At 38.4% G+C, this 24610-nt stretch overlaps 1 protein-coding gene across 3 annotated transcripts; it reads right to left on the bottom strand.

Moving 5' to 3' along the window:
- Window positions 1-29: 29 nt before the first annotated feature.
- LY96 (lymphocyte antigen 96) lies at window positions 30-21393 on the bottom strand. 3 transcript variants are annotated; one of them, XM_055318430.1, is made up of 5 exons: window positions 21041-21393; window positions 13563-13652; window positions 9630-9683; window positions 1322-1374; window positions 30-149 (listed from the first exon to the last, which is right to left on the bottom strand). In XM_055318430.1, the coding sequence occupies exons 1-5, from the start codon at window positions 21150-21152 to the stop codon at window positions 51-53; spliced, it is 408 nt and encodes a 135-aa protein (XP_055174405.1). In that variant the 5' UTR covers window positions 21153-21393; the 3' UTR covers window positions 30-50. The 3 variants fall into 3 exon arrangements, with proteins under 3 accessions (XP_055174405.1, XP_055174403.1, XP_055174402.1); XM_055318428.1 differs by having other exon boundaries at window positions 9630-9686; XM_055318427.1 differs by having other exon boundaries at window positions 9630-9758; window positions 21041-21391.
- Between the last annotated feature and the right edge of the window lie 3217 nt (window positions 21394-24610).

Here is a 24610-nt window from a genome sequence, read left to right on the forward strand (position 1 = left end):
ATTAAGTTAACAATAAAAGCTCTGAAAAATAAAAATATACTCTATTTATTCTAATTGAAATCAGGGTGGTGTATGACGGTAAAATTCAAACAAAAGAGCATTTCTTCAGTATCTCCAGAGATGGCTTCTGCAACACATTTGTATCGTCCCTAAATGAGAAATAAGAAATAGAAGTAAATAAAATGTTAGATGCTTCTATTTTGTAAGACTTTTTTGAAAAAGGTTTTATTTATTTATTTATTTACTTACTTATTTGAGAGAGAGAGAGCGGGCACACATGTGAGCGGGAGGGAGGGACAGAGGTAGAGGGAGAAGCAGACTGCCTTCTGGGAGTTGGAATCTCTCAAATCTCAGGGCTCAATCCCAGAATTCTGAGATCATGATCTGAGCGGAAGGCAGACCCTTAAGGCTTAGCTAACCGAGTCACTCAGGTGCCCCCATTTTGTAAGACTTTTATAAGAATTTTGTCTTAGTAGGAAGAAGCTCTTTAAATTAAATTGGTTATCATTATCTCGGTAATCTAATAGGATGAAATTTTGAATGCCTTTGAATTCAGTAAGCATAAACCTATTTATTTCCCAATTATAAGAGGATGTTTTTTGCAATTAGCCTGTGAGATTTTCAAATAATCAATATCCTTTAGAACAAAATAGGTAAGGAATATGCATTGTTGAAGTTTATTTTAAAATAGTCATCCAGGGGGATCCCTGAGTGGCTCAGTGGTTTAGCGCCTGCCTTCAGCCCAGGGCGTGATCCTGGAGACCTGGGATCCAGTCCCACATTGGGCTCCCTTCATGGAGCCTGCTTCTCCCTCTGCCTGTGTCTCTGCCCCTCTCTCTCTCTCTCTCTCTCTCTGTCTGTCTCTCATGAATGAATAAATAAAATCTTAGAAAATCTTTATTTTCATCCAAAGTGAAACATGTACAAAATTTCATTGCCAGATAACTAAATACAAATATCTAAAATTACATCATTACTATTCATGGAGGCAGTTACTGAGTTATACACAGCAGTCGTACAGTGCTTTCACCCAAAGATCATTCAACATATTAAAAATGAGCATTCATATTACTTTTAACCATTTAGGTTTAGAGGAAAAACATGAAGTGAAAAAGATTTCGTGTTACTTTTCCATATTTCCATATTCTATGGAAAGAATAGCAAAATACCTTCAAAACTAAATAAAAGTGAAAAACACAAGCTTAAACACCTTAATGTTCAATAACTATTCCTGAAGTTGTGAATGGCTTGTTTCAAATTTTTAACATATTCGTTACTGCAAAAGATTCTTAAGACAGTACAAATAACTCTTGAACAATACCTTAGAAAATCGTATTCCCCTAAAGGAGAAGGGTATTCTTGTATTCACAGTCTCTACAAGCAAAATACAAAATACAAAAAGTTACATTGGTCATCATTAGGTGATTTTCTTTTTTAAATGTAGTATGGAGTGCACCTTTTACATTGCTACTGGCAGAGATAATCCCAAGCAAACCGTAGAAGTAATGAATTTTACATCCTATGATTCTCCTGTGGCTTCCTCTGCCACCCCACGCATCTCTCAGTATCAGCCCAAATTTTATCCCTCAAGAGATGCAAAATTTTAAGGCCTACTAGTCTCAATAGTGAATGAATGAACAAGCTAGTGTTCATATATTTCATTCCAAATTATATATGTACATATTTAATACTGCTGCTCCTTCAGCAAAGTAATAATAGGTCTTCCTAAAGGTGAAGGAGAGAGTTGAGAAGCAGCCAGGATACCAAATCTCCTTCCAATTCCACCACTGAGAAGCGTGAGTAGTCACTGTTGAAATGCAAGGCCATGGGCCTGGCCCCACAGATGCTGTGGAACACAGAGTCAGGAGTGTAGGACACACCACATTCCACTGACCTAATAAGGAACTCCAAAGGAGTGAATTTACAGGATGAGGATAGAAAAGTAGAAATGTTTTGAATCTCTAACAAAAGCAATAGTGGCCAAAAATCTCTTTTGAAGTAATATAGTCAAACGCAAACTATAATTCTCCTAACTAGCTAAAGACAATCCTTAATGGCAAATGAATAGACTTTTTCTGCATATATGTACTTCTATTTTCATAAAAAAAATCTATTTGCTTCAGAGTATATCCTTATTCAGGGTATTAATACACTGAGATATTAGTTCTTGAGCTTAGCACAGTGATCATATCTTCATGATGCCATGATTTTTTATTCAAGGCCACTCCATTTCAAATTTAATAGTTCAACAAGTATTTATTGAAAACAACTATGTACCAGGGACTGAGGAGACAATAGGCTAGTACACACTGTTCCTTCTCTCAAATAGTTGAAGTCTATTGGGGACATAGGTGTGTAAAGATACAAAGATACAGATACAATGGCATAAAAAGATGTAGCAAGAATAAAGGCAGTGTAGCATTTTTGGTGAGAGTGATGGTTCTGGATCTGAATCCCAGCTAGCTCCTCTACTTGGAGTGTGGCTTTGGGCAAGTCATTTAACTATACTCTGTGCTTTAGTAAGATGGCAATGGATAATAACACCTACTTCACAGGGATAACATGAGGCTCTATGACTTACCACTTGTAAGTGCTCAGAACAATGCCTGGAATGTAGCACTCCTTATATTTTATTAGCATGAAAATATTATTTATTAGAACATTAAATGTTATTCCTTCTCCTTTCTAGACCTTCTTCCCGGGGCATCTTGTGAATAATAATGATGTCATTAATATTACCACTGATATTATAATTACTGTTATTCACAAGATGGCGTGGGAAGAGATTCTAGAAAAAAGAAGGAAGTGAGTTGAATTGTCATAAAGGATGGGGAGGAAGGAACAGAAGGACATTCCAAAGGGATGAAAAAGAGGAGCAAAGGCAGGAAAGTGAAAATCAGTGTGACTAACACATACACCATGCCAGTGGCTCAGCATTATTAAAGCAACAAAGACATAGGCGTGCTTAGAAGTAAATCTGAAGAAGTAAACATAAATGGGCTCAGGTTCCATTTGAGAGAATGGAGGCAATGAAAGAACATCCAAGGGTGTGAAATGGTCAGATTGTGATTAGAAACATGGGTCACCATGTTGTGGATATGGGTTTAAGGGGGCACTAAGACTCAGGGAGACCAGTGAAAGGCCAGGAGGTAGTGACAGAGGTGAAGAGAAGAAGTAAATGCCTCCATGCCCACCAATTCAGGTGCCTTCCTGTGTGGATAAATCTGGACTATTTCATCAGCCTGCTGCTTTCCTTAAGAGTACTTATCATAAACCGAATCTTATTTCATTTTTATGTAATTTCATGACTAAGTTATGAGCTTACTTACTAGTTTACAAGTTCCATGAGGACAGGGGCTTTGCTTTGATCACTTCTGAATCTCCAGCTCCCTAGTATCTGGTCCCTGAGTCTCTGGCTCAGCTACATAATTTGCAAGGTCAAGTGTAAAATGGAAATGGGGGCCCCTTATTCAAAAAGCAGGAGAGACATCCTATTCAAGGTAAGGAAATATAAAGCTTTTTCCTTTCTTCCACAGTCCTTCTCTAGACTTGCCATGATATATTTGCTATGTAATATCATTTGAAGTCAAACAGAATTTTAAATTACCATTCATCTTTATATTGCACAATGACAGCTTAAAACACAAATATCAGAGCTTCAGGTAGAATCACTGAATTTACACAATTTGTATTTGGTAGCTCATCCCCGAAGGTATGTCAAGCTGACCAGAGAAAATTCACATAAGCTTGACTCAGGAAATTTGAAAAAAGGAAGAGAAGATCTCCCCAGGCATGGAATGATCCAAGGGAATATTCTCTTGGCACTGAGTGAAAGGGGAGTATAGAAGCTCAAAGATACCCAGGGGGCTGCTTCATGATGGGGGCACCTGTGCAAAGTGTGGGCCTGACAGCTGCCTAAGGTCCCCCTCCCCTATGCTGCCATTTGCCTCATGATTCACATGGGAGCAGAGAAGACAAATCAGACTTCTTTCCTTCCCACTGGCGTGCTGTCCCACGAGTGACCCTCAAGGGTTTTGCAACCTCCATGTAATACCTGCATGAGCTACCCATTGGTGGGGAGGCAGTCTTGCCCCCAACTAGTCACCCATTGAACAGTGCCAGCCCAGGTGGAGTGGCCACATCCCACTGCAGACACTGTAGGGCCCCTTCACCTGATCCTGACCCTCCCTGCATCCAAGGCCCCCACCAGGTGGCAGGGGTCACTGGTTGTAACTGGGAAGGGGTTATCAAGCAGGGCCCAGGGTGCCAGCAGAGCAGTGGGTAGCAGGGAGCCAAGAACCCATCTGGGGGAGTTGCATGCATGCCTCATTGTCCTATCAGACTACACTTACAAAACACACACTCAAAGATAAAATTATTAAGAATCTCAAGACTATTATCACAAAATATTAAACTCTAAATGTGAAGCCCTCTGAATATGAGGCCCTCGTTGTGAAGCCAATCCTGAAAACTTTGTATGAGAGAGAAAGGAAAGGAGATGGACAAGACTTGAGGATTTGAGAAAGAAATCAAGGGTAACTCTGAGATTTCTATCTGGGGAGACTGTCCAAATGTTCACCAGGTCAGGTAGGAAGAAGGGGCACTAACCTTCTCTGAAGGGGGTAGTCTTTTTCCATTGTTTTGTCTCTCTTAGAAAGCTCATATGTTGCTCACATAGCCCATTCTACTCTTAGGGGAGGTTAGCCTGAAGCTTCTCCCCACATTCAAGAAGCCAGAGGAGAATTGAGGCAGAGCCAGAGGAAAGGAAGATAGAACCCCTGCTTAGGCTCCTCTCTATTCTCCCCATGCAGCTCACTTGTGGTCCAGCACGCTTTTTTGTGACAATCATGCAAAATACAGGACCTAAGCCTTAGATGGTGTTATGGGTTGAATTGTGTCCCTCAAAAAGATGTTGAAGTCCTAACCCCCAGTACCTGTGAGCATGGCATTATTTGGAAACAGCACCTTTGCAGGATGGTCAAGATGAGGTCATTAAGGTGGGCCTTAATCTCATAGAACTGTCTTTATAAAGAGGGGAAATTTAGACACACAGACAGAAATGCATAGAGAGAAGACTATGAAGGGACACAGGAAGAAGATGGCCATTTACAAGGCAAGAAACACCTGGGCCTTCAGAATCTTGGGAGAGGAGCCTGGAGCAGATCTGTCCTTCACCCCATCAGAGGGAGCACAGCCCCACCAATACTTTGATTTTGGATTTCTGGCTTCCAGACTGTCAGACATTAAATATCTGTTGTTCTTAGCGAGCCAGTTTGTGGTACTCTGTTATAGCAACCTTTCTGGAAGATTCTGGAAACAGGGCTAACATAATTAAATTTAAGATGCCTTTGAAGTATCCATTTATTTATTTTCAAATGTGTTTTTTTAATATTTTATTTTATCTGTTTATTTGAGAGAGAGAAGCTAGGTCTGTAGAGCATATGACTCTAAATCTCAGGGTTATGAGTTCAAGTCCCACATTGAGAGTGTAGCTTACTGAAAAGATGAAATACAATTGTCTTTATTTGAGAGAGAGAGCATGAGCATGAGCAGGGGTGGTGGGGAGAGGGATAAAGAGAAGCAGACCCCTCACTGAGCAGGGAGCCCGATGTGGGGTTCAGTCCCAGGACCTGGAGATCATGACCTGAGCCAAAAGCAGACACTTAACTGACTGAGCCACCCAGGTTCCCCTCAAACATGTTTTTAAAAGAAACAAAGTGTGTGTGTGTGTGTGTGTGTGTGTGTGCGCGCGCGTGCTTATAAGAAGTCGTAAAATTGTGGGTAATTTTTATTTTATTTTTGCTTGCCTACATTTTCTAAATACCATATCCTAAAAATATATGACTTTTGTAACAAATACAAAAAGGAAAATTATTTTAAAAGTAGATACGTATGGTACTTACTAATTTGATTCCCAATTTTCAAGGGTCTCTTGATAGCATCAGTGCTTCTTAAATCAGAATGCCCTGAGCTCTGAGCCCATATACTCAGCTACCAGATGGACATGTTTATTTGAGTGTTCCAAAATTACCTTGAGCTCAATATGCCCAAACCAGAACCCATTGCTTTCTCTTTAAAAATCTGCCCCTTTTCCTGTACACATCATTTCAGATAATACCACTTCCATTAATCCCCGTCACTGGCCCTCTACTAGTCCTTGAATTTACCTAATTTCTGGCTGCCACATCAAATCAATCGGCGATTGTCCTGCTGATCCTACCTCCAAATATGCCCTCTTTCTTCTCCTCCCCTCTGCTCCAAGGCCACCATCTTTGTTCAGCCGTCCTAGTCTCTCACACAGCCTCCTGGCTGCTCCTCCTTCCATCCCATTTTCCTGTCTCAGCCAACCCCCGCCTCCTTCCATATGGACACTAGTTAGCTGCAAAACTGAAAATCTCAGTGGGTCATCTCTACCCACTGATGACAAGAGGCAGGCCAATATTTTGTGCATAACTTACATGTGTGCTTCTGCCCCCTTTCCTAGGCTCATCTCCAGCAATTGCCCACAGCACATTCTGCTCCAACTACAAAACTACTCTCCAAACAAACCATATTCTTTCATGGCTAGATGCGTTTGCATATGCTGTCTCCTCTCCAAGGAATGTCCTTCCTCCTCCTTTCTGATGTTCTCAGATTCAAGACTTTAATAAAATACTCTCTGAAACTGTATCTGAGTTCTATCACAGAAAATTGATAACCATATAGTTAAAACCAGGAGCATATAAATCTATCAACGTTTATGACATTTCATTATAATTTTTGTTCCCGGGACTGTCTTTCCCAGTACAAAGGGACCTTCTGAGGAGAGAGACCCTATCATTCAACTTCGGATCACCAGAGCCTAAATCATGACTTGCTCAAATTAGGTTCAACAGATGTTTGTGAAAGGAAATGAGGGAGGGAGGGAGAGCCAACAGACTGGGATGAGTCTGACACATCTTAAATCTCAAGAAAGTGAAACTTTAAAAATTCAGATAAATGTCAACATAATCTCACAGAGATTAGGAGGGATTGTGGAACAGTTGTTTAAAAAAAAAAAAACAGTAATCTTTCAAGAGTTTTTTTTCTTTCAAAGAGAAAGCATGGTACAGTGGAAGAGTGAGCCTTAAGAGTCATGAGGCTACTCTGTTACTAGCTCCAAATGGCCAAGGACACATTTTGAATCACTCCAGGCATTGGCCTCCTTACTTGTAAAAATGACAAGACTATGAAATCAGGAATAAAAGGCTTCCTATTACCTACATGAATATTTATTATTCAAGAACCATACATCTTGAATTCTTATTCTGAACACAGTACTAACCCTTTCTTTATGCATTCTCTAATTATATCCTTAAAATCACGAGTCCAATAGCTTTCACTGTCCCCATTTTACAGATGAGGAAAATGAGGCTGACAGAGGTTAAATAACACATCCAAGGCCACATTGCTGGTAGGTGGAAAAGCTGGGACAGAGACTCCGGTCTTTCCAACTCTGAGCCCAGACTTAGAAGCAATGCCTGCTCCATTATTTGCATATGTTTTGGGGGTAGCAGACAAGTCAGGACTGTGGAGAGATGGTTGGCTAGGGGATACATCTCAAAGCTTCACTAACACAGCAAAAAATTGATGTACTTAGAAACAATTTTCTTAATGACGCTAGAAAATGTATAATCAAATTGATGTAAATGTCAAAGCTAGTATAAGCCTGTTATGAATTTTTATAGTACCCTCATTCCATTAATTCCCAATCTTTATAATATTTTGTCCCATCTGTATCTAATTGATGCTATGTTGCTAAATTTGATGTATGCATGTAAACTACCTAGAATCCTTTTTTTTTTTTTTTGAAAGAGAGAGAGAAAGAGAGAGAGCTCGGGATAGGGAGAGTAGAGAGAGGGAGAGAGAGAATCCCAAGCAGACTCCCCCCTGGGCAGGGAGCCTAAGACAGGGCTTGATCTCACAACCCTGAGATCATGACCTGAGCCAAAATCAAGAGTCAGACGCTTAACTGACTGAGCCACCTAGGTGCCCCTACCTAAAATCTTTTTTTTAAACAAGAGATGGCACAGGTTATAATGGTAACTAATTGTATAGGAAAATATTCAACTGCAATAGTAATTTTTAAATGTCAATAAAACAATTGTTTTTTTTAACCTAATAGGTTTTTTTTTAAACTTCTTCTTTTTTAGATGATGACGTCCAAGACAGACAGAGATTAACAAAACAGAGATTAAACTACTGTACATACACAATGCTGGTGATGTAAGGTATATGTTGATACATTCCTTTAGAAAAGTGATTTGGCCTACGTAGACAAAACCACTAATGTAGTTAACCCAGTTATGCTCAGATACTTCCCTAGGAGTTATATATAACTTCTTGCAAACACATTCAAATATAAAATGTAAGGAAGACTATATACAGAAATATATTTATTGCAATATTATTTATAATAGTAAAAAATATCAGAAGGAAACTAATATCCAACAGGATCATGTTTTTTTTTTAAGATTTTATTTATTTATTCATAAGAGACACACAGAGAGAGAAAGAGACATAGGCAGAGGGAGAAGGAGGCTCCCTGAGGGGAGCCTGATGTGGGACTTAATCCTAGGATGCCGAGATCAGGACCTGAGCCAAAGGCAGATGCTCAACCACTGAGCCACCCAGGTGCCCCATGGATTATGGTTAAATAAACCACAGCATACCCACTAAGGGAGATGTTTCACATGTAATGTTTATACTTTGGTTTTTGAATCACATGGATTATCTAGTCAAAAAATGAAATACAATAATTTTTAAAAAGAAAATTACTGAGACACCAGGCAGGCTCAGTTGGTAGAGCATGTGACTCATAATCTTGGGGTTGTAAATTCAAGCCCCATGTTGGCTGTAGAGATTAAAAATAAAATCTTTAAAAAAAAATAAAGGAAAATTATTATAGTGTAGTATACTTAAAAGTACAGCAGCAATGTACATTCATTGAAAAATCAGAAGGAAATACTCCAAAATGTTTTTAGAAATATTATTCTGTGACATTCTTGTTTATACTTCCCAATTTTTGGTAATGTGATAGTATATTATTTATAAACATTTAAGCTATTTAAAATACTAGTTAAAAATTATTAAGGAAAAATTCATGAGTTTGCAATAAGTGACCTTTAAGGTTCTAAGCTCTGAAATTTTGTAATTCTGTGAATAACAACAGGATGGAAAGAAGTGGAGAAAGATATTGAAGAAAACATGGTAGAAAAATCTAGTGAGGTTTGTTTTTAATAACTTTTTTTTTTAATTCCTTTTTTTCTTTCCCTACTGATTCCACCAATCCTGTTCCCTTGACTGTGGTTCAGTGAGATTCTATAACAAATGTAGTGTTTAGAAAAAGGGATCCATAACCAAGGGCAAATGTACAATATTAAACTAAACAAGGTAAAAATTTTAATATGCCTTCAAACACACTTAAATAAGTACCATCTTCATAATAATTCAGTAACATAATTGTAAAATACTTAAGCTATTTAAAGTAAAAACTTTGGATGAAAAAATTATCAGAAAAGGAATGGCACATTTTCAGTGCATTTAATATTCAGAACATTCTCATAAACAATTATGTTATATTACGAAAATAATACGAATTAAATGCTTACCTCCCTTCAGAGCTCTGCAAAAAGAATAAACATCATCAGATCCTCGGCAAATAACTTCTTTGCGCGTTGGTAAATGCATGGAGTTAAAAGATATATAGAGATTGAAATATAGTTTTTTAATATCTCTTCCTTAAAAAGAAAAAAAAACATTAGTCCTTCAAATAATAGATTCTTTAATAAATAATAATTAATATGTACCTTACACTTACACTTGCCTGACACTTTATTTCATTTAATCATCACAACAACTTACCATGTGGGCATTGCTACATCACTTTGTTAAATCATCACAAAAACTTAGTGCTATTCCAGTGTAACACATGAGAAAACTGAAGTTCTAAGAGAATAATTAGTAGACTGTAACCAAACAGAATATTCTACAGGAAGAATTATGTATGCTATGCCTGAAAAGAGGAGCCTATGTTTTTGAGAAAACTATCAAACGGAGATGTAAAATTTCCAGTTCTAGTTACAGTTGTGCTAGGAAGTTCAAGAAAAAAGAAAGGGGATGGAAAAGAAATAAGGATAATCAACTCATGCCCACTTTTTTAGGAGTTTTGATGAAAGAATTCTTGAAGAATAAAACAATCTTTTTATTAAAAATTACACAAGTTATGATTTCCTCATGGTCTCCCTAATACCGTTTAATATGGAAAATTCCATTAAACACTGCATTTTGCTCAACTCTTCTAATTTTTTCAGTTGGCCCAACTGGATAATACATACAATCTTTTTTTATGATAAAAACAATTATTGTGGGGCTCATGGCTGGCTCAGTAGATAGAGCATGGAACTCTCAATTTCAGGGTCATGACCTTGAGTCCCATATTGGGTATAAAGATTAATTTTTAAAAAATTATTATAACCACTACCTCTCTGAAAATATTTTCCTAATAAAGTCCCCATAATTCATTATAGCCAAAATCAAAAGAACACTTTTCCATCTTTAACCTGAACTTGGTATGCTTAACAGAAATGCTCAAAACTCCTTCCTTTGGCTTTGGTGCTACCATTCTCTTCTAGTTATCCTCCAATCTCTCTGATTCCTTCTCCTCATTGGCTTCTCTTTCTTGGAGTTGCGTCCTGGGTTCTCAATTTTCACGTTGCACATACACTCTGGCTTTAAGTACCACATAGGGTATAAATTCCCAACTCATCATCTTTAGTCTCAACCTTTCTCCTGAGCACCTGTCCCACATATGTGTTCAGTATCTCTACTCAAATGTTGCTCATTGTCTCACTGAACAGATCCAAAATTGACTTCTTTGTCTTCATCACTACATAGGCATTAGAATTCCCGGTCCTAGTAAATCTTACTAGCCTTCTTTTTATCCTCATCATCACTCTCTTAATGCAAGCCCTCGTTACTCTGAGCCTAAAATATCACCAAACTACCTAATTTGTCTCTATATCTCTACTTTCATGGCAAAGTGTAGAAAAGAACATCATAGGGTCTGTTTTAAATAATAGTTCCATGGTTCACTCCATGAACAGCCTGCACACTCCAAAAGCAGGGATATGTGTAGAAGTTGATGGGCTGTTCTCACAGGGAATTCCTTGAGACATGAGTAGATGGTGGTACTGTTGTGGTACCAATGACAATTCAAGACAATAAAACTTCTTTCATTTCTGCACGGAACACAGCATGATTCAAGAAAGGATATGCTGCTTTGACATCTCAACAGTATACATCTTGAGAAGCTCCTTGCTCCTGGGCATCACTGTGGTCATTTTAGGCACACGAACAATAGACAAAGTGAGATACCATGTGTATGGATACCAATGTAGGTGTCAGAGTGAGAGATAAGAAACAGAGTAGCTTTACACGGTAACAAAGAAAACTGTTTCTGAGCTCAGCTAAGACAACTCCAAGAACTTTCAGATATAACTTTGAAGGAGGGTTAAAGTCCAGCTTTATCTATTTTTTTATTAATCAGTTAATAGTACACAAATAATTTGCTAGCAAAGCTATAGTCTCAAAATAATTTCCATCCCAAACTTATTTTTGCTTCAAGTTGTTTTAGCTCTTATTGAATTTAAGTAGCGATAGGCCCATAAAAATAAGGTTTGATTTCTATGAATATGGCCCCACATTTTATACAGACATTCCAATACATTCTAGGGAAGCTCAGGGAAAATATGACTAAATAATCAATGAAACCAGGAGCTGATTCTTTGAAAAGTTTGACAAAAGTGATAAACCTGGGATCCCTGGGTGGCGCAGCGGTTTAGCGCCTGCCTTTGGCCCAGGGCGCGATCCTGGAGACCCGGGATCGAATCCCACGTCAGGCTCCCGGTGCATGGAGCCTGCTTCTCCCTCTGCCTGTGTCTCTGCCTCTCTCTCTCTATCTGTGTGATTGTCATAAATAAATAAAAATAATTAAATAAAAAATATTAAAAAAAAAAAGTGATAAACCTTTAGTCAGACTCTTAGACTCATCAGAGAGAGAGAAAGAGAGAGAGAGAGAGAGAGAGAGAGAGAGAGAGAAGGGACTCAAATAAACTCAGAAGTGAAAGAGGAGAAATAACAACCAATACCACAGAAATCCAAATGATTATAAGAGAACATCATGAAAAATTACATGCCAACAAATTGGACAACCTAGAGGGATGGATACATTTTTAGAAACATGTAACCTTCCAAAACTGAATCAGAGAAATAGAAAATTTTTCTTTTTTTTTTTTTTTTTATTTATTTATGACAGTCACAGAGAGAGAGGCAGAGACATAGGCAGAGGGAGAAGCAGGCTCCATGCACCGGGAGCCCGACGTGGGACTCGATCCCGGGTCTCCAGGATCGCGCCCTGGGCCAAAGGCAGGCGCCAAACCGCTGCGCCACCCAGGGATCCCAAGAAATAGAAAATTTGAACAAATTACCAGCAATGAAATTTATTAAATAAATATGTTAGGATATAAATTATATTAGTGATGATTAAGACAATAATGATAATGATGATGGTTAGAACTGAAGTTTCTTAGGATCCTAGGACTTAGAGGCAACAGAGTTGATGAGAAAAAGAGGAAGAGCATTTTGTATGTTTCCACAGATACTCATCCATCTTAATGCTGTCACCAGCACTCAGTTTCATTTTTACTAAGCTGATGATGACACATAAAATCATAGAGAGGAAAAACAAGACACAGCACAAAACAAAACAAAAAATCATTGCCTTCTTTCATCCCATCATCATCATAGTTTTTCTTAGAAAGATCATCATTATTAAAAAAAAAAAAGTTGAGTCTTGCTTATTACAGATCTTTGATTAGTGGAAACCCGGCTTTACTTATTAATGAGCTGAATAGTTAATGGTTGACAAATGATATACCTATTAGATTATTAGGAGTCTCGAGTTATTTACATTTTACCCTCATGCCATATGTAATCCCCTCCCCCATGAGTGTGAGTTAGCCTCGTAGCTTGCTTCTAACAAATAGCATACAGCAAAGGTGATAGAGTGACACTTCCATGATTAGGCTACATAAGAATATTTTGACTTCTATCTTGTTAGCTGACTGTCCTTCCTGCTGGCTTTGATGAAGCAAAAAGCCATGTTGAAAAGGCCCATATGGCAAGGCACAGAATGCTGTCCAATAGCCAGACAGGAATTGAACACTGTCAACAACCACATGAGCTTAGAAGTGGTTGTTAGCTTCTTCCCTACTTGAACATTCAGAAAAGGCTCCAGTCCTGGCTGACACCTTAATTGAAACCTTGTGGGAGATCCTGAAGCAGACAAAACGTAGCCATGCCTAGACTACTGACACCCAAAGACTGCAAGATAATAGATGTGTTCTGTTTTAAGCCACTAAAATGTGGTAATTCATCACATAGAAATAGAAAACTAATACATGCACATTTGGAACACAATAATTTGTCATTAATAATTCTTGAACATTCTTCACTGAATTACAAAAAAAAAAGATTGAACTTACTTGGAATGTAGTAAAGATGCAAATATCCCTTGCTTCCCTTCATTGCTATACAGGGATTAACATCTATTGAAATAGGGGCTTTCATGTGATCTAAATGGAAGAATAAAGATAATGTCAATAAAATATTATAAATCATTTCTAGTAAGCAGAGTATTCTGACCATCATTCTCCAAAAGATGCCATTAAAATCATGAAATGAGAAAAAATTGAGGGTGGTTAAAAACATCTCACTCCCTAGAGGAGTGACATCAGCAAAATGGCAGAGTAAGAAGTCCAAGACCCTCCTTCCCCTCACAAACAGCAATTCAGCAACAACCCATGGACAAATTCCTTTTGCAAAAAATCAGAAATTAATTGAAAATTTCCTGTATTCCAGGAGAATGTTAAATCAGACTCACCAAGATCAGTAGAGGACATCCTTTTACCAGAACCCCTGCATCTGGAACAGCACAATCAGGAAAAGATCCCCTATAGTCCCTAGCTTCACTCAGGAAGCAAGAGGTTTGTTCATATATTCAGAGCCCCAAGTTTTCTAAGGAAAATACCCAAAGGAATAACAAATTAGAAAGTCGGAACAGACCCATAACTAATAAAGAGATTGAATAAGTAATCAAACATTTCCCAACAAAGCAAAGCCTAGGACCAGATGGCTTCATGGGTAAATTCTACCACCAAACATTTAAATAAAAATGAATACCAATCCGCAAGCTCTCAAAAAATTGAAAGAGACCATTTCCAAACTTATTTTATGAGCCCAGCATTACCCTGATACTAAAACCAGACAAAGACACTGCAGAAAAAGAAAACTATGAGCCAATAACTCTAGTGAATATAGATATAAAAAATCTCAACAAACTACTAGCAAACTAAATTCATCAACAAATTAAAAGGTTCATACACCATGACCAAATGGGATTTAATCCCTTAGATCCAAGTTTTCAACATAAGAAAATTAATTCATGCAATATACCACATTAATAGGATGAAGTATAAAAATCACATGATTATTTCAACAGATGCAGAAAATGCTTTTGACAAAATTTAACACCCTTTTGGTTTTTTTTTTTGTTTTTTGTTTTTTTAAATTAATTTTATTTTTTTATTTTATTTATTTTTTTTAGTTTATTTATGATAGTCACACACAGAGAGAGCGAGAGAGGCAGAGACACAGGCAGAGGGAGAAGCAGGCTCCATGCACCGGGAGCCCGACGTGGGATTCGATCCGGGGTCTCCAGGATCGCGCCCTGGGCCAAAGGCAGGTGCCAAACCGCTGCGCCACCCAGGGATCCCTTTAACACCCTTTTGTGACAAAAACTCTCAACAAACTAGGGAAATGGCCTTAAGATAATAAAGACCATTTATGAAAATCCCATAGCTAACATTACACTCAATGACAAAAAAAACTGAGTTTTCCTCTAAGATTAGAAAGAAAGCAAGAAAGCAAGGATAGCCCCTCCTTACATAGCACCAGAGGACCTGGTCAGATCACTTAGGCAAGAAAAATAAGTAAAAAGCATCAAGATTGAAAAGAAAGAAGTAAAAGTTTCCTTGTATGCAGACATGATTTCTTTTTTTAAAAGATTTTATTTCTGAGGCACCTGGGTGGCTCAGTCAGTTAAGCATCTGCCTTTGGCTCAAGCCATGTCCCCTGGGTCCTAGAATCAAGTCTTGCATCTGGCTCCCTGCTCAGTGGGAGGTCTACTTCTCCCTTACCACTCCTCACTACCTGTGTTTTCTCTCTCTCTCTCTCTCTAATAAACAAATAAAATCTTAAAAAAAAATCTTATCTTTAAGTAATCTCTACACCCAATGTGGGGCTTACACCCACAATCCCAAGGTCAAGAGTCATATGCTCCACTGATAAAGCTAGCCAGGCTCCCCAAGACACAATTTCATACACAGAAAATCCTAAAGACTCCATTAAAAAAAACTATTATAACTAATCGACAAAATCAGGAAAATTGCAGGATTCAAGTCAACATACAAAATCTCTATATACTAACAATGAACTACCTGAAAGGAAATTAAGAAAACAATCTAAAAGAATAAATACCTGAAAGTATAAATACCTAGGATTAAACTTGATAAAAGAGGGGAAAGATTTATATACTGAAAGCAACAAAACCTGATGAAAGAGATTCAACAAGACACAAACAATGGAAAGACATCCTGTGTTCATTCACTGGAAGACAGTATTCTTTCTTTTTTTTAAGATTTTATTTTTAAGTATTCTCTACATCCAATGTGTGGTTTGAATTGACAAACCCGAGATTAAATCATATGCTATACCGACTGAACCAGCCAGATGCCCTAAAAGAATTAAAATTCTTAAAACGTCCATATTACCCAAAGCAATCACAAATTCAATGTGTTCCCTACCAAAACCTCAGTGGCATTTTTTAAAATACTTATTTATTTATTTTAGAGAGAGAGAGCACGCAGGTGGGGGCTGGGGGTGCAGAGGGAGAGGGAGAGAGAATCTCCAGCAGACTCTACACTGAATGTGGAGCCCAAAGCAGGGCTCAATCTCACAACCCCAATATCACAACCTAAGCTGAAATCAAGAGTCAGAGGCTCAACCAACTGAGCCACCCAGACACCCCTCAGCGGCATTTTTTTTTACAGAAATAGAAAAGACAACTCTAAAATTCATATGGAACTACAAAATAGCCAAATTAAACTTGAGAAAGAGGAACAAATCTGAAGGCATCACACTTCCTAATTTCAAAATATATTACAAAACTACAGTAATAAAAAATAGTGTGATGCTGACATAAAGACAGACATAGAGACCAGTGGACCTGAACAGAGTATCCAGAAATAAATTCATGCATATATTGTCAAATTATCTTTGACAGGATGCCAAAAATGCATAATAGGGAAAGGATGGTCCTTTGAACAAATAGTGTTGGGAAAACTAGATTTCTACATGCAAAAGAATCCAATTGGACCCTTATCATATGCCATACACAAAAATCAGCACGAAATGGATTAAAGACTTAAACATAAGATTCAAAACTGTAAAAGCCCTAGAAGAAGACAGAGGAAAAGTTTCAAGACATCAGTCTTGACCATGATTTCTAAATATGACACCAAAACACAGGCAGAAAAAAACAGAGATAAGTGGAACTACATCAAACTAAAAAACTTCTGCACAGCAAACAATCAACAGAGTGAAAAGGCAACATATGGAATGAGAGGATATATTTGCAAACTGATAGATAATAAGGGGTTAATCTCCAAAATGTATAAGGAATTCTAACAATTCAATTATTTTAAAAAAAAACCAATAACCTGATTTAAAAATGAGCTGAAGACATTTTTTCCAAAGAAGACAATCAAATGGCCAATGGGTATATGAAAAAATGTTCAACATCACTAAGTATCAGGGTAATGCAAACCAAAATCACAATGAGATATCACCTAACACCTGTCAGATAGCTATTAACAAAAAAGCAAAAGGCAAGTGCTGGCAAGGATATAGGGAAATTGGAACACTTATACACCATTGGAGGGAATGGTGTAAAATGAATGCAAAATTTAAAATAGAACTACCACATGATCCAGCAATCCCATTTCTGGGTATTTATCCAGAAGAACTTCAATCAGGATCTCAAAGAGATAATTACATTCCATGTTCACTGCAGCACTATTCACAATACCCAAGATAAGAAAGCAACCTAAATGTCTATAGATAGATGAATAGATAAAGAAAATGTGGTCTATACATACAGTGGAATACTATTCAGCCTTAAGAAAAAAAGGAAATTTGGGGGACACCTGAGTGACTCAGTGGTTGAACATCTGCCTCTGGCACAGGTCGTGATCCCGAGGTCCTGGGATCGAGTCTTGCATCAAGCTCCCTGGAGGGAGCCTTCTTCTCCCTCTATGTCTCTGCCTGTCTCTGTATGTTTCTCATGAATAGATGAATAAAATATTTTTTAAAAAAAGGAAAATTTGCAATATGCCATAACATGGATGAATCCTATGAACATTTTGCTAAGGGAAATAAGCTGGTCATAAGGACAAATACTGCAAGATTCCACTTACAGAAGTATCTAAAATAGTCAAATTCATAGAATCAAAGAGTAGAATAGTGGTTGCTAGGGCCTGGGGGTAGGAGGAGATGGGGAATTACTAACCAACAGGCATAAAGATTCAGTCAAGCAAGATGAATAAGTTCTAGACCTCTGCTGTATGACAGTGTGCCTATAGTCAACAATATTGTGTTGTATACTTAAATACTAAAGAGGTGAGATCTCGTGTAAAGTGTTCCTACTACCGTAAAATGGATTTTAAAATACTGTACAAATACAGAAAAGAAACTTTCCCATAACGTAAATATTGTTTTAATTCTCTAATATTGTTAAAGTGGAAGCTGAAGATACTGAATTACTTTAAACTGGGTGGAGGAAAAAAACAAAAAAAAAATTCATAAAAATTACTTGTTCTATCTTGGAATGTTTTAACCTTTTCCTGTCAACATGGCTCTCCACTGTCTTCACTTTATGCATATTCCATTGGTTCAAAATAGAAAATACACAGCAAGTACTTAGGGATCTGGTAAATGTTAAATGGGTAAATAAATGAATGAATAAACTAATGAATAGTCTTCCTGAAGAAAGAGTTTCAAAAAAAGTATAGAAGAGAAGTTCATAAAAAGCACTGAGAAGTAGGGGAGAGAGACGATAGTAGGGTTTGCAGATTTACCCCTGAATGCAACTCTTAAAATTAATGTTGGGGGCACCTGGTTGACTCAGTCTGTTAGTATCAGATTCTAACAGTTTTGGTTCAGGTCGTGATCTCAGGGCCATAGGATTTAGCCCCACCATGTGCTTCCGGCTCAGTGTGGAATCTGCTTGAGATTGTCTCTCCCTCTCCCTCTGCCCCTATCCCCTGCTCATACTCTATAAATAAAGTAATTAATTAATTAATAACCTTTAAAAATTAATGTTAACACCTCTCATTCAATTAATTGAGTTTACCTGCAACAAAATTCTTATAGAATGAATTATATTAACAGTCATTTCACTTAATCGCGGATGTTCACAAATATTTGACCAAAAGATGTTCATCACTAAATAGTTTATGACCAAGGAAAAAAGCCCAATTTACAACATGGATGCCCTTGAGGGGCAGAGAAAGACAAATACTGTATAATCTCTGTAACATGCAGAATCTACAAAATAAAACACTAAATTTATAGATATAGAGAAGAGATTGGTGATTGCCAGAGGTAGAAGATGGGCATGGACAAAAATAAATGAAGGTAGTCCAAAGATGCACTCGTGGAAAGGGCAGAGGGAGAGAATCTTCAAGCAGACTCCCCGCTGAATGCAGAACCCAGATGTGGGGTTTGATCCCATGATCCATGATAACATGACCTGAGCCAAAATCAAGAGTCAGATGCTCTACTGACTGAGCCACCCTAGTGCCCCAGCATGTGACTCTTGACCTTGAGGTTGTAAGTTCAAGCCCCATGTTGGGTGTAGAAATTACTTAAAAGTAAAATCTTTTTTTTTTTTTTAAAGGTGACATAATCGATGTGTGATACCTAGAAGCCAAAGGAGAGGAGAAACTTGGCAGTAGAGTGGACTAGGGGGGCTTTCCGGAGGCAGAGAGGTAAACTGACTTTGTAGGATGGAAAAATTTCAGAGATAGGGACCCTGGGTGGCTCAAGCAGCTGAGCATCTGCCTTTGACTCAGGGCATGATCCCAGAGTCTGGGGATCGAGTCCCACATTGGGCTCCCAGCATGGAGCCTGCTTCTCCCTCTGCCTGTGTCTCTGCCTCTCTTTCTCTGTGTGTCTCTCATGAATAAATAAATAAAGTCTTAAAAAAAAAAAAGAAAAAGAAAAATTTCAGAGATAAGTTGCAAGGGAATTTAGTACAATCCACACATAGGAAAAAAAGCCACAATAAAAGATTGGTCACACAGTTAAATCTTGTCCTCACACCTGGCAATTACTCTAATTCTCTGTAAGTAGCTTTGTATTGGTATTTGCCAGACTGTGTTTCTCAAGACAATCAACACATGCTCAAAAAATAAAATAAAATAAAATTGAAAATCTGGATTAAATAGGTTTCAGAATTTTTCAGAACTCAAAGTACATTTGTAAGTCTCCCTCAAATGATTAGACCACCAATCCTTTTTCCCAACAGAATTTCAAAGAACCAGCATTTGCAGAAGCATCAAACCTTCCTGATATGACTAATGTGTAGAAAAGACCAGTCAACCCATGATGAGCAAACCAGTGGAAAATACCAAACCAAAACTGCAGTCTAGCTCTGATGCTGTGCTTTCAGACTGGCAGATATTTGTAGAGAAATAGGGAGGAAAAACAAAAAACCATGATGCAGCTAGTTAACATTAGGGTATGGCTGATTTTTTAAGTAATCAATACTTGTTTGTATGTGGCTATGTGCTGAAAACTCAACAATCCTCGTAAAACAGCTTTAAAATCACTTTCGGTGGGCAGCCCAGGTGGCTCAGGGGTTTAGCACCACCTTCAGCCCAGGGTGTGATCCTGGAGACCTGGGATCGAATCCCACGTCGGGCTCCCTGCATGGAGCCTGCTTCTCCCTCTGCCTGTGCCTCTGCCTCTCTCTCTCTCTCTCTCCCTCTCTCTCTGCGTGTCTCATGAATAAATAAATAAAATCTTTTAAAATAATAATAATTGTATTTAAAAAATCACTTTTGGTGGCACCTGGGTGCTCAGTCAGTTAAGCATCCAACTCTTGATTTCAGCTCAGGTCATGACCTCAGGGTCATGAGATCAAGGCCCACCTTGGCTCCACACTGGGCATGGAGCCTGCATGAGATCCCCTCTCTTCTCTCCCTCTGCCCCGCCCCCCACAATCTCTCTTTAAATAAATAATAAATAAATAAATAAATAAATAAATAAATAAATAAATAAATAAAACTTATAAAATCACTTTCATTTTACAGTCAAAAAAGCTGGGACACAGAGAGGCTAAGTATTTTTTACTCGAGGTCACACAGCTGGTAACTGACAGAACCAGGCTAACATCCAAATTAGGAGGTGACTCCAAGACTCCTCAAAAGTCACAGCCTCGAACAAGTACTTATAAAGCACCTGTTATGTTCCTACTGCTGTGCTGAAGAAGAAAAAAAATCACATACCAGAGCAATAATCAATTCCAAAAGGCTACCTTCTAAAGGCTGAGGCAAAAAGCTCAGAAGCAAAGAGTTCTGCCAAAACTGGGGAGAATTTGAAACTGGGCTCAAGGTGGAGAGAGTTGACTACAGGGAACAACAGAAGCAGCCGGAGGTTAAGTACAACACAGTTTAGAGACTGGTAAGGTCTGTGAAGGATTGAGAAAATCCACACAGGGCAGCCATCACCTTTGCTGCAAACAGCAGCTGGAATACACTGTCATTTCCTGTGTCCCTGAGACAGCAGCAGGGAGTTCTTATGAAAACTTAACCCCTGTACCACTTGTTGCTGTTTTACTTACCACAATAGGTATACCAAACACTGGCATCAGAGGAGTTGCAGATCCAATATTGCTCCCCAGGTTCAGTGAATATGGAAGAAAACAGAGTAGAAAAAAGCATAAACGGAAACATGATTTGGTATCCTCAAAACTTTAAAAATACAAGGAGACTCTGTAACTATTCATCTGACTCTTCCCTTTCAGTAAGCAGAAAAATTTAACTTAGTCATTGGTCACATGATTTCTGAGTTTCTCTCCTGAGTTTCCTCTTTCGTGTATATTTAGTATTTGAGCACTTCCGGCCAGTGGAGAGCAAAATGATTTAGAATATACTCTTCTAGAACACTTAATGCAAATGAGAGCACAGAACTTTAAAAGCAAAACAAGGTACTTCCTGGTCAATAGTAACAAAACCAGTCTGTAGGTCTCCTTTAGAATCCCAACAGACTGCCAGCCTTTCTGTATCTGCATTGTTATTCTCTCCCACAGGTTTTTTATGTAGTAAGTCTCATGGCCCAGGGAGCTGGACCTATAGGTCTGAACTGAATGGTCTGATGCAAACTATTTCTGCTCTGCAAAAAGTGCAGCCACAGGGCAGAGCCAGACGAGATGAGACCACAGACATGGGATATTAGCTGTAGTTCTGCCTTGTGGGCGGGGGCATACCAGTATTGTACTTAAGCAAAGTACAGCTCCAGGGAATATTTTGAGCCTTGATAAGGAAATGATCAATATTTTGCATGTGGCATGTATTTCAAAACTTGCACTCTGGTCTAGAAAAATAGCTCATCTTTTAGATACTTGCTACTTAAAATCCTTTGTAGGACATAGTTTAGGATTAGTAGCCAAAAATAAAAATAGCATGGAGTCAGGGCTTAAAAATCTACAAGTTTAGAGGAAAATAATCATATGTTGGTGAAAGCTTCCACTAAAGAACTGTGCTACTTTCCCATTTTTAAAAAGGCAAAAGTCTGTGGGAGGATAGGGAAGTGAAAGTTGTTAATGGGTATTGAGTTTTAGGTCTGCAAGATGAAAAGTTCTCAAGATCTGTTGCACAGCAACATAAATATAGTTAACACTACTGAACTTGTGCTTGAAGCTCGTTAAGATGGGAAATTTTATATATTTTTTACATTTAAAAAGTGAAAAAGAAGAAGGAAAGCCTATGAATGCCCCTAGTGGTCTCAAAAATACTATTTCCCACTAAAAGGAAGAAAGACTGGAGAAATAGCTGGTTCCAGGTCTGGGGCAGAAAAATGTGCATGATGGAGCCTGGAACATCTTAGCATATTAGATAACCAATAAGAAGACATTCCCCACTGACCAAAGATGGCTTTCCTATGGCTGCTGTAATGACTAACCACTAATTCAGTGGGGAGTCAGGGAGGCCTTCTTGGAGGAAATTACATCCAATAATTAAGAGGATTATATTGTATTATGTTGCAGTGTACTCACTGTATTTTATTGCATGACATCACATCATCAATGGCAGAGCCAGCTCCTTCTGCAGACTCTGGGGGAAGAAACTGTTTCCTTTTTCATCTTAGAGAGCTGCAACACTTGTATTCCTCCATCTTCAGAGTTCAGCACTCCCATCTCTGCTTCCGTCAGCACATCACCTTCTCTTCTGACCTGCTTGCTGCCTCCTTCTTATAAGAACTCTGTGATTACACTAAAACCATTGGGCTAATCCAAGATAATCTCCTCAATATCTATCTATAAAATACCTTTTGCCATTTAATGTGACAGTTTCCAGGCATGAACATCTTGAGGAATCATTATTCAGCCTACCTATAGACTATATAAACATCCAGATAGTAACTACAATGAACTGAAATACACCAATATATTCAAAAGTATGAGGTCATAATCTTTTAAAAGATTTTATTTATTTGAGAGAGAGAGGGATGCCTGGATGGCTCAGCAGTTAAGCGTCTGCCTTTGGCTCAGGGCATAATCCTGGAGTCCCAGGATCGAGTCCCACATTGGGCTCCCTGCATGGATCCTCCTGTCTCTGCCTCTCTCTGTGTGTATGTGTCTCTCATGAATAAATAAAGTCTTTATTTAAAAGAGAGGGAGAGAGAGAGAGAGAGAGAGAGAGTTAGAGAGAATGAACACAAGCCAGGGAAGGGGGAGATGGAGAAGAGGGAGGATCTCCAGCAGACTCTTCACTGAGTGTGGAACCCAATGTGGGGTCAGTCTCACAACCCTGAGATCACAACCTGAGCTGAAACCAAGAGTCAGACATTCAACCAACTGAGCCACCCAGGTGTCCTGAGCTCAAAAGTTGTTTAAAGCCTAATTAATCATTAGATGATGCTAGGAAGTCAACTCTTTTGAAAACTGGTAAATAAAGGGAAAGAATCAAGCATTTATCCTGACTTTTCTATAGAAACTGAGCTACTGGTAATCAGAGAGTAGATGGGACAAGTTTCCCTTGCCTCCTTATACTCTTTTTTCTCTACTTTTAGAAGTATTCAACTAGTATATGAAAAAGGAAAAATAGAATATAACCATTTTGCAAAACCTAATGAATCACTGAACTTAGGCACCAAGTATCAATGGTTTCTCACTTTACAAAGAGAGGAACAACCTTTGTGAACTTCTTTATGGATGAACACTATGGTAGCTAGCCTCCAAGATGGTTCCCAATGATCCTTATTTCCTAATATTCAAATCCTTGTGTAAACTCCTCCACCAATGAATAGGGCTGGCTCTGTAACAAATAAAATACTGCATAAAAGACAGTGTGCAACTTCCAAGCTAGATCATATACATCATTGTGGCTTCCATGTTGCTCTTCTGGCTCAGTTGCTCTAGGGAAAGGAAGTAACCCTGAAGAGAGAACCATGTGGTGAGAAACTAAGGCTGTCAAAAAGCCAGCAAAATGTCAGTCATGTGAGTAAGCCACCTTGGAAATCATGCCTCCTGCTCCAGTTCAGCCTTCAGATGACAGTAGTACCAGCTGATAGCTTGACTATAACCTCATGAGAGAACCTGGGCCAGAAGCATTCAGTTTAAGCTACTCCCAGATACTGGACCAACAGGCACCGTGCGGTATTTTGTTTTAAACCTCTAACTTTTGGGACACCTGGGTGGCTCAGATGGTTAAGTGTCCAACTCTTGATTTCAGCTCAGGTCAGGGTCCTAGAATGGACCCCCACATGGCTCCCCACTCAGTGGGAAGTCTGCTTCTCTGCTTTTCCCTCTGCCTCTTCCCTTGCTCAATCGCACTCTCTCAAATAATTCAGTCTAAAAAAAAAAAAAAACCCTCAAACTTTTAGGGGCAATTTGTTAATGCAACAACAGATAATATAAGCAACATCATCTATGAATTAGTCTTGTCCAAAATAATCAAATCTCAGTCTGATGAAGCTTCAAGTCCCACTACCAATTTATAGATCAGAAGACAGAGAAACATATTAAACTACACCTCAGTGATAACAATCAGAAAATCAAGACCACAAAAAGATGTAAATGACAAAGAACTCCAATTCTTCAAAAGATAATCTGCAAGGGAGAAAAAAACAAAGTGAAGGAAATGGAGGGGCCCATAGCTTAGAAGAGTCTTGAAAGACATTTCATAAATTG

Source organism: Nyctereutes procyonoides, unplaced genomic scaffold, assembly GCF_905146905.1.
Source record: "Nyctereutes procyonoides isolate TBG_1078 unplaced genomic scaffold, NYPRO_anot_genome, whole genome shotgun sequence".
In the NCBI taxonomy this organism is placed as follows: domain Eukaryota; kingdom Metazoa; phylum Chordata; class Mammalia; order Carnivora; family Canidae; genus Nyctereutes; species Nyctereutes procyonoides.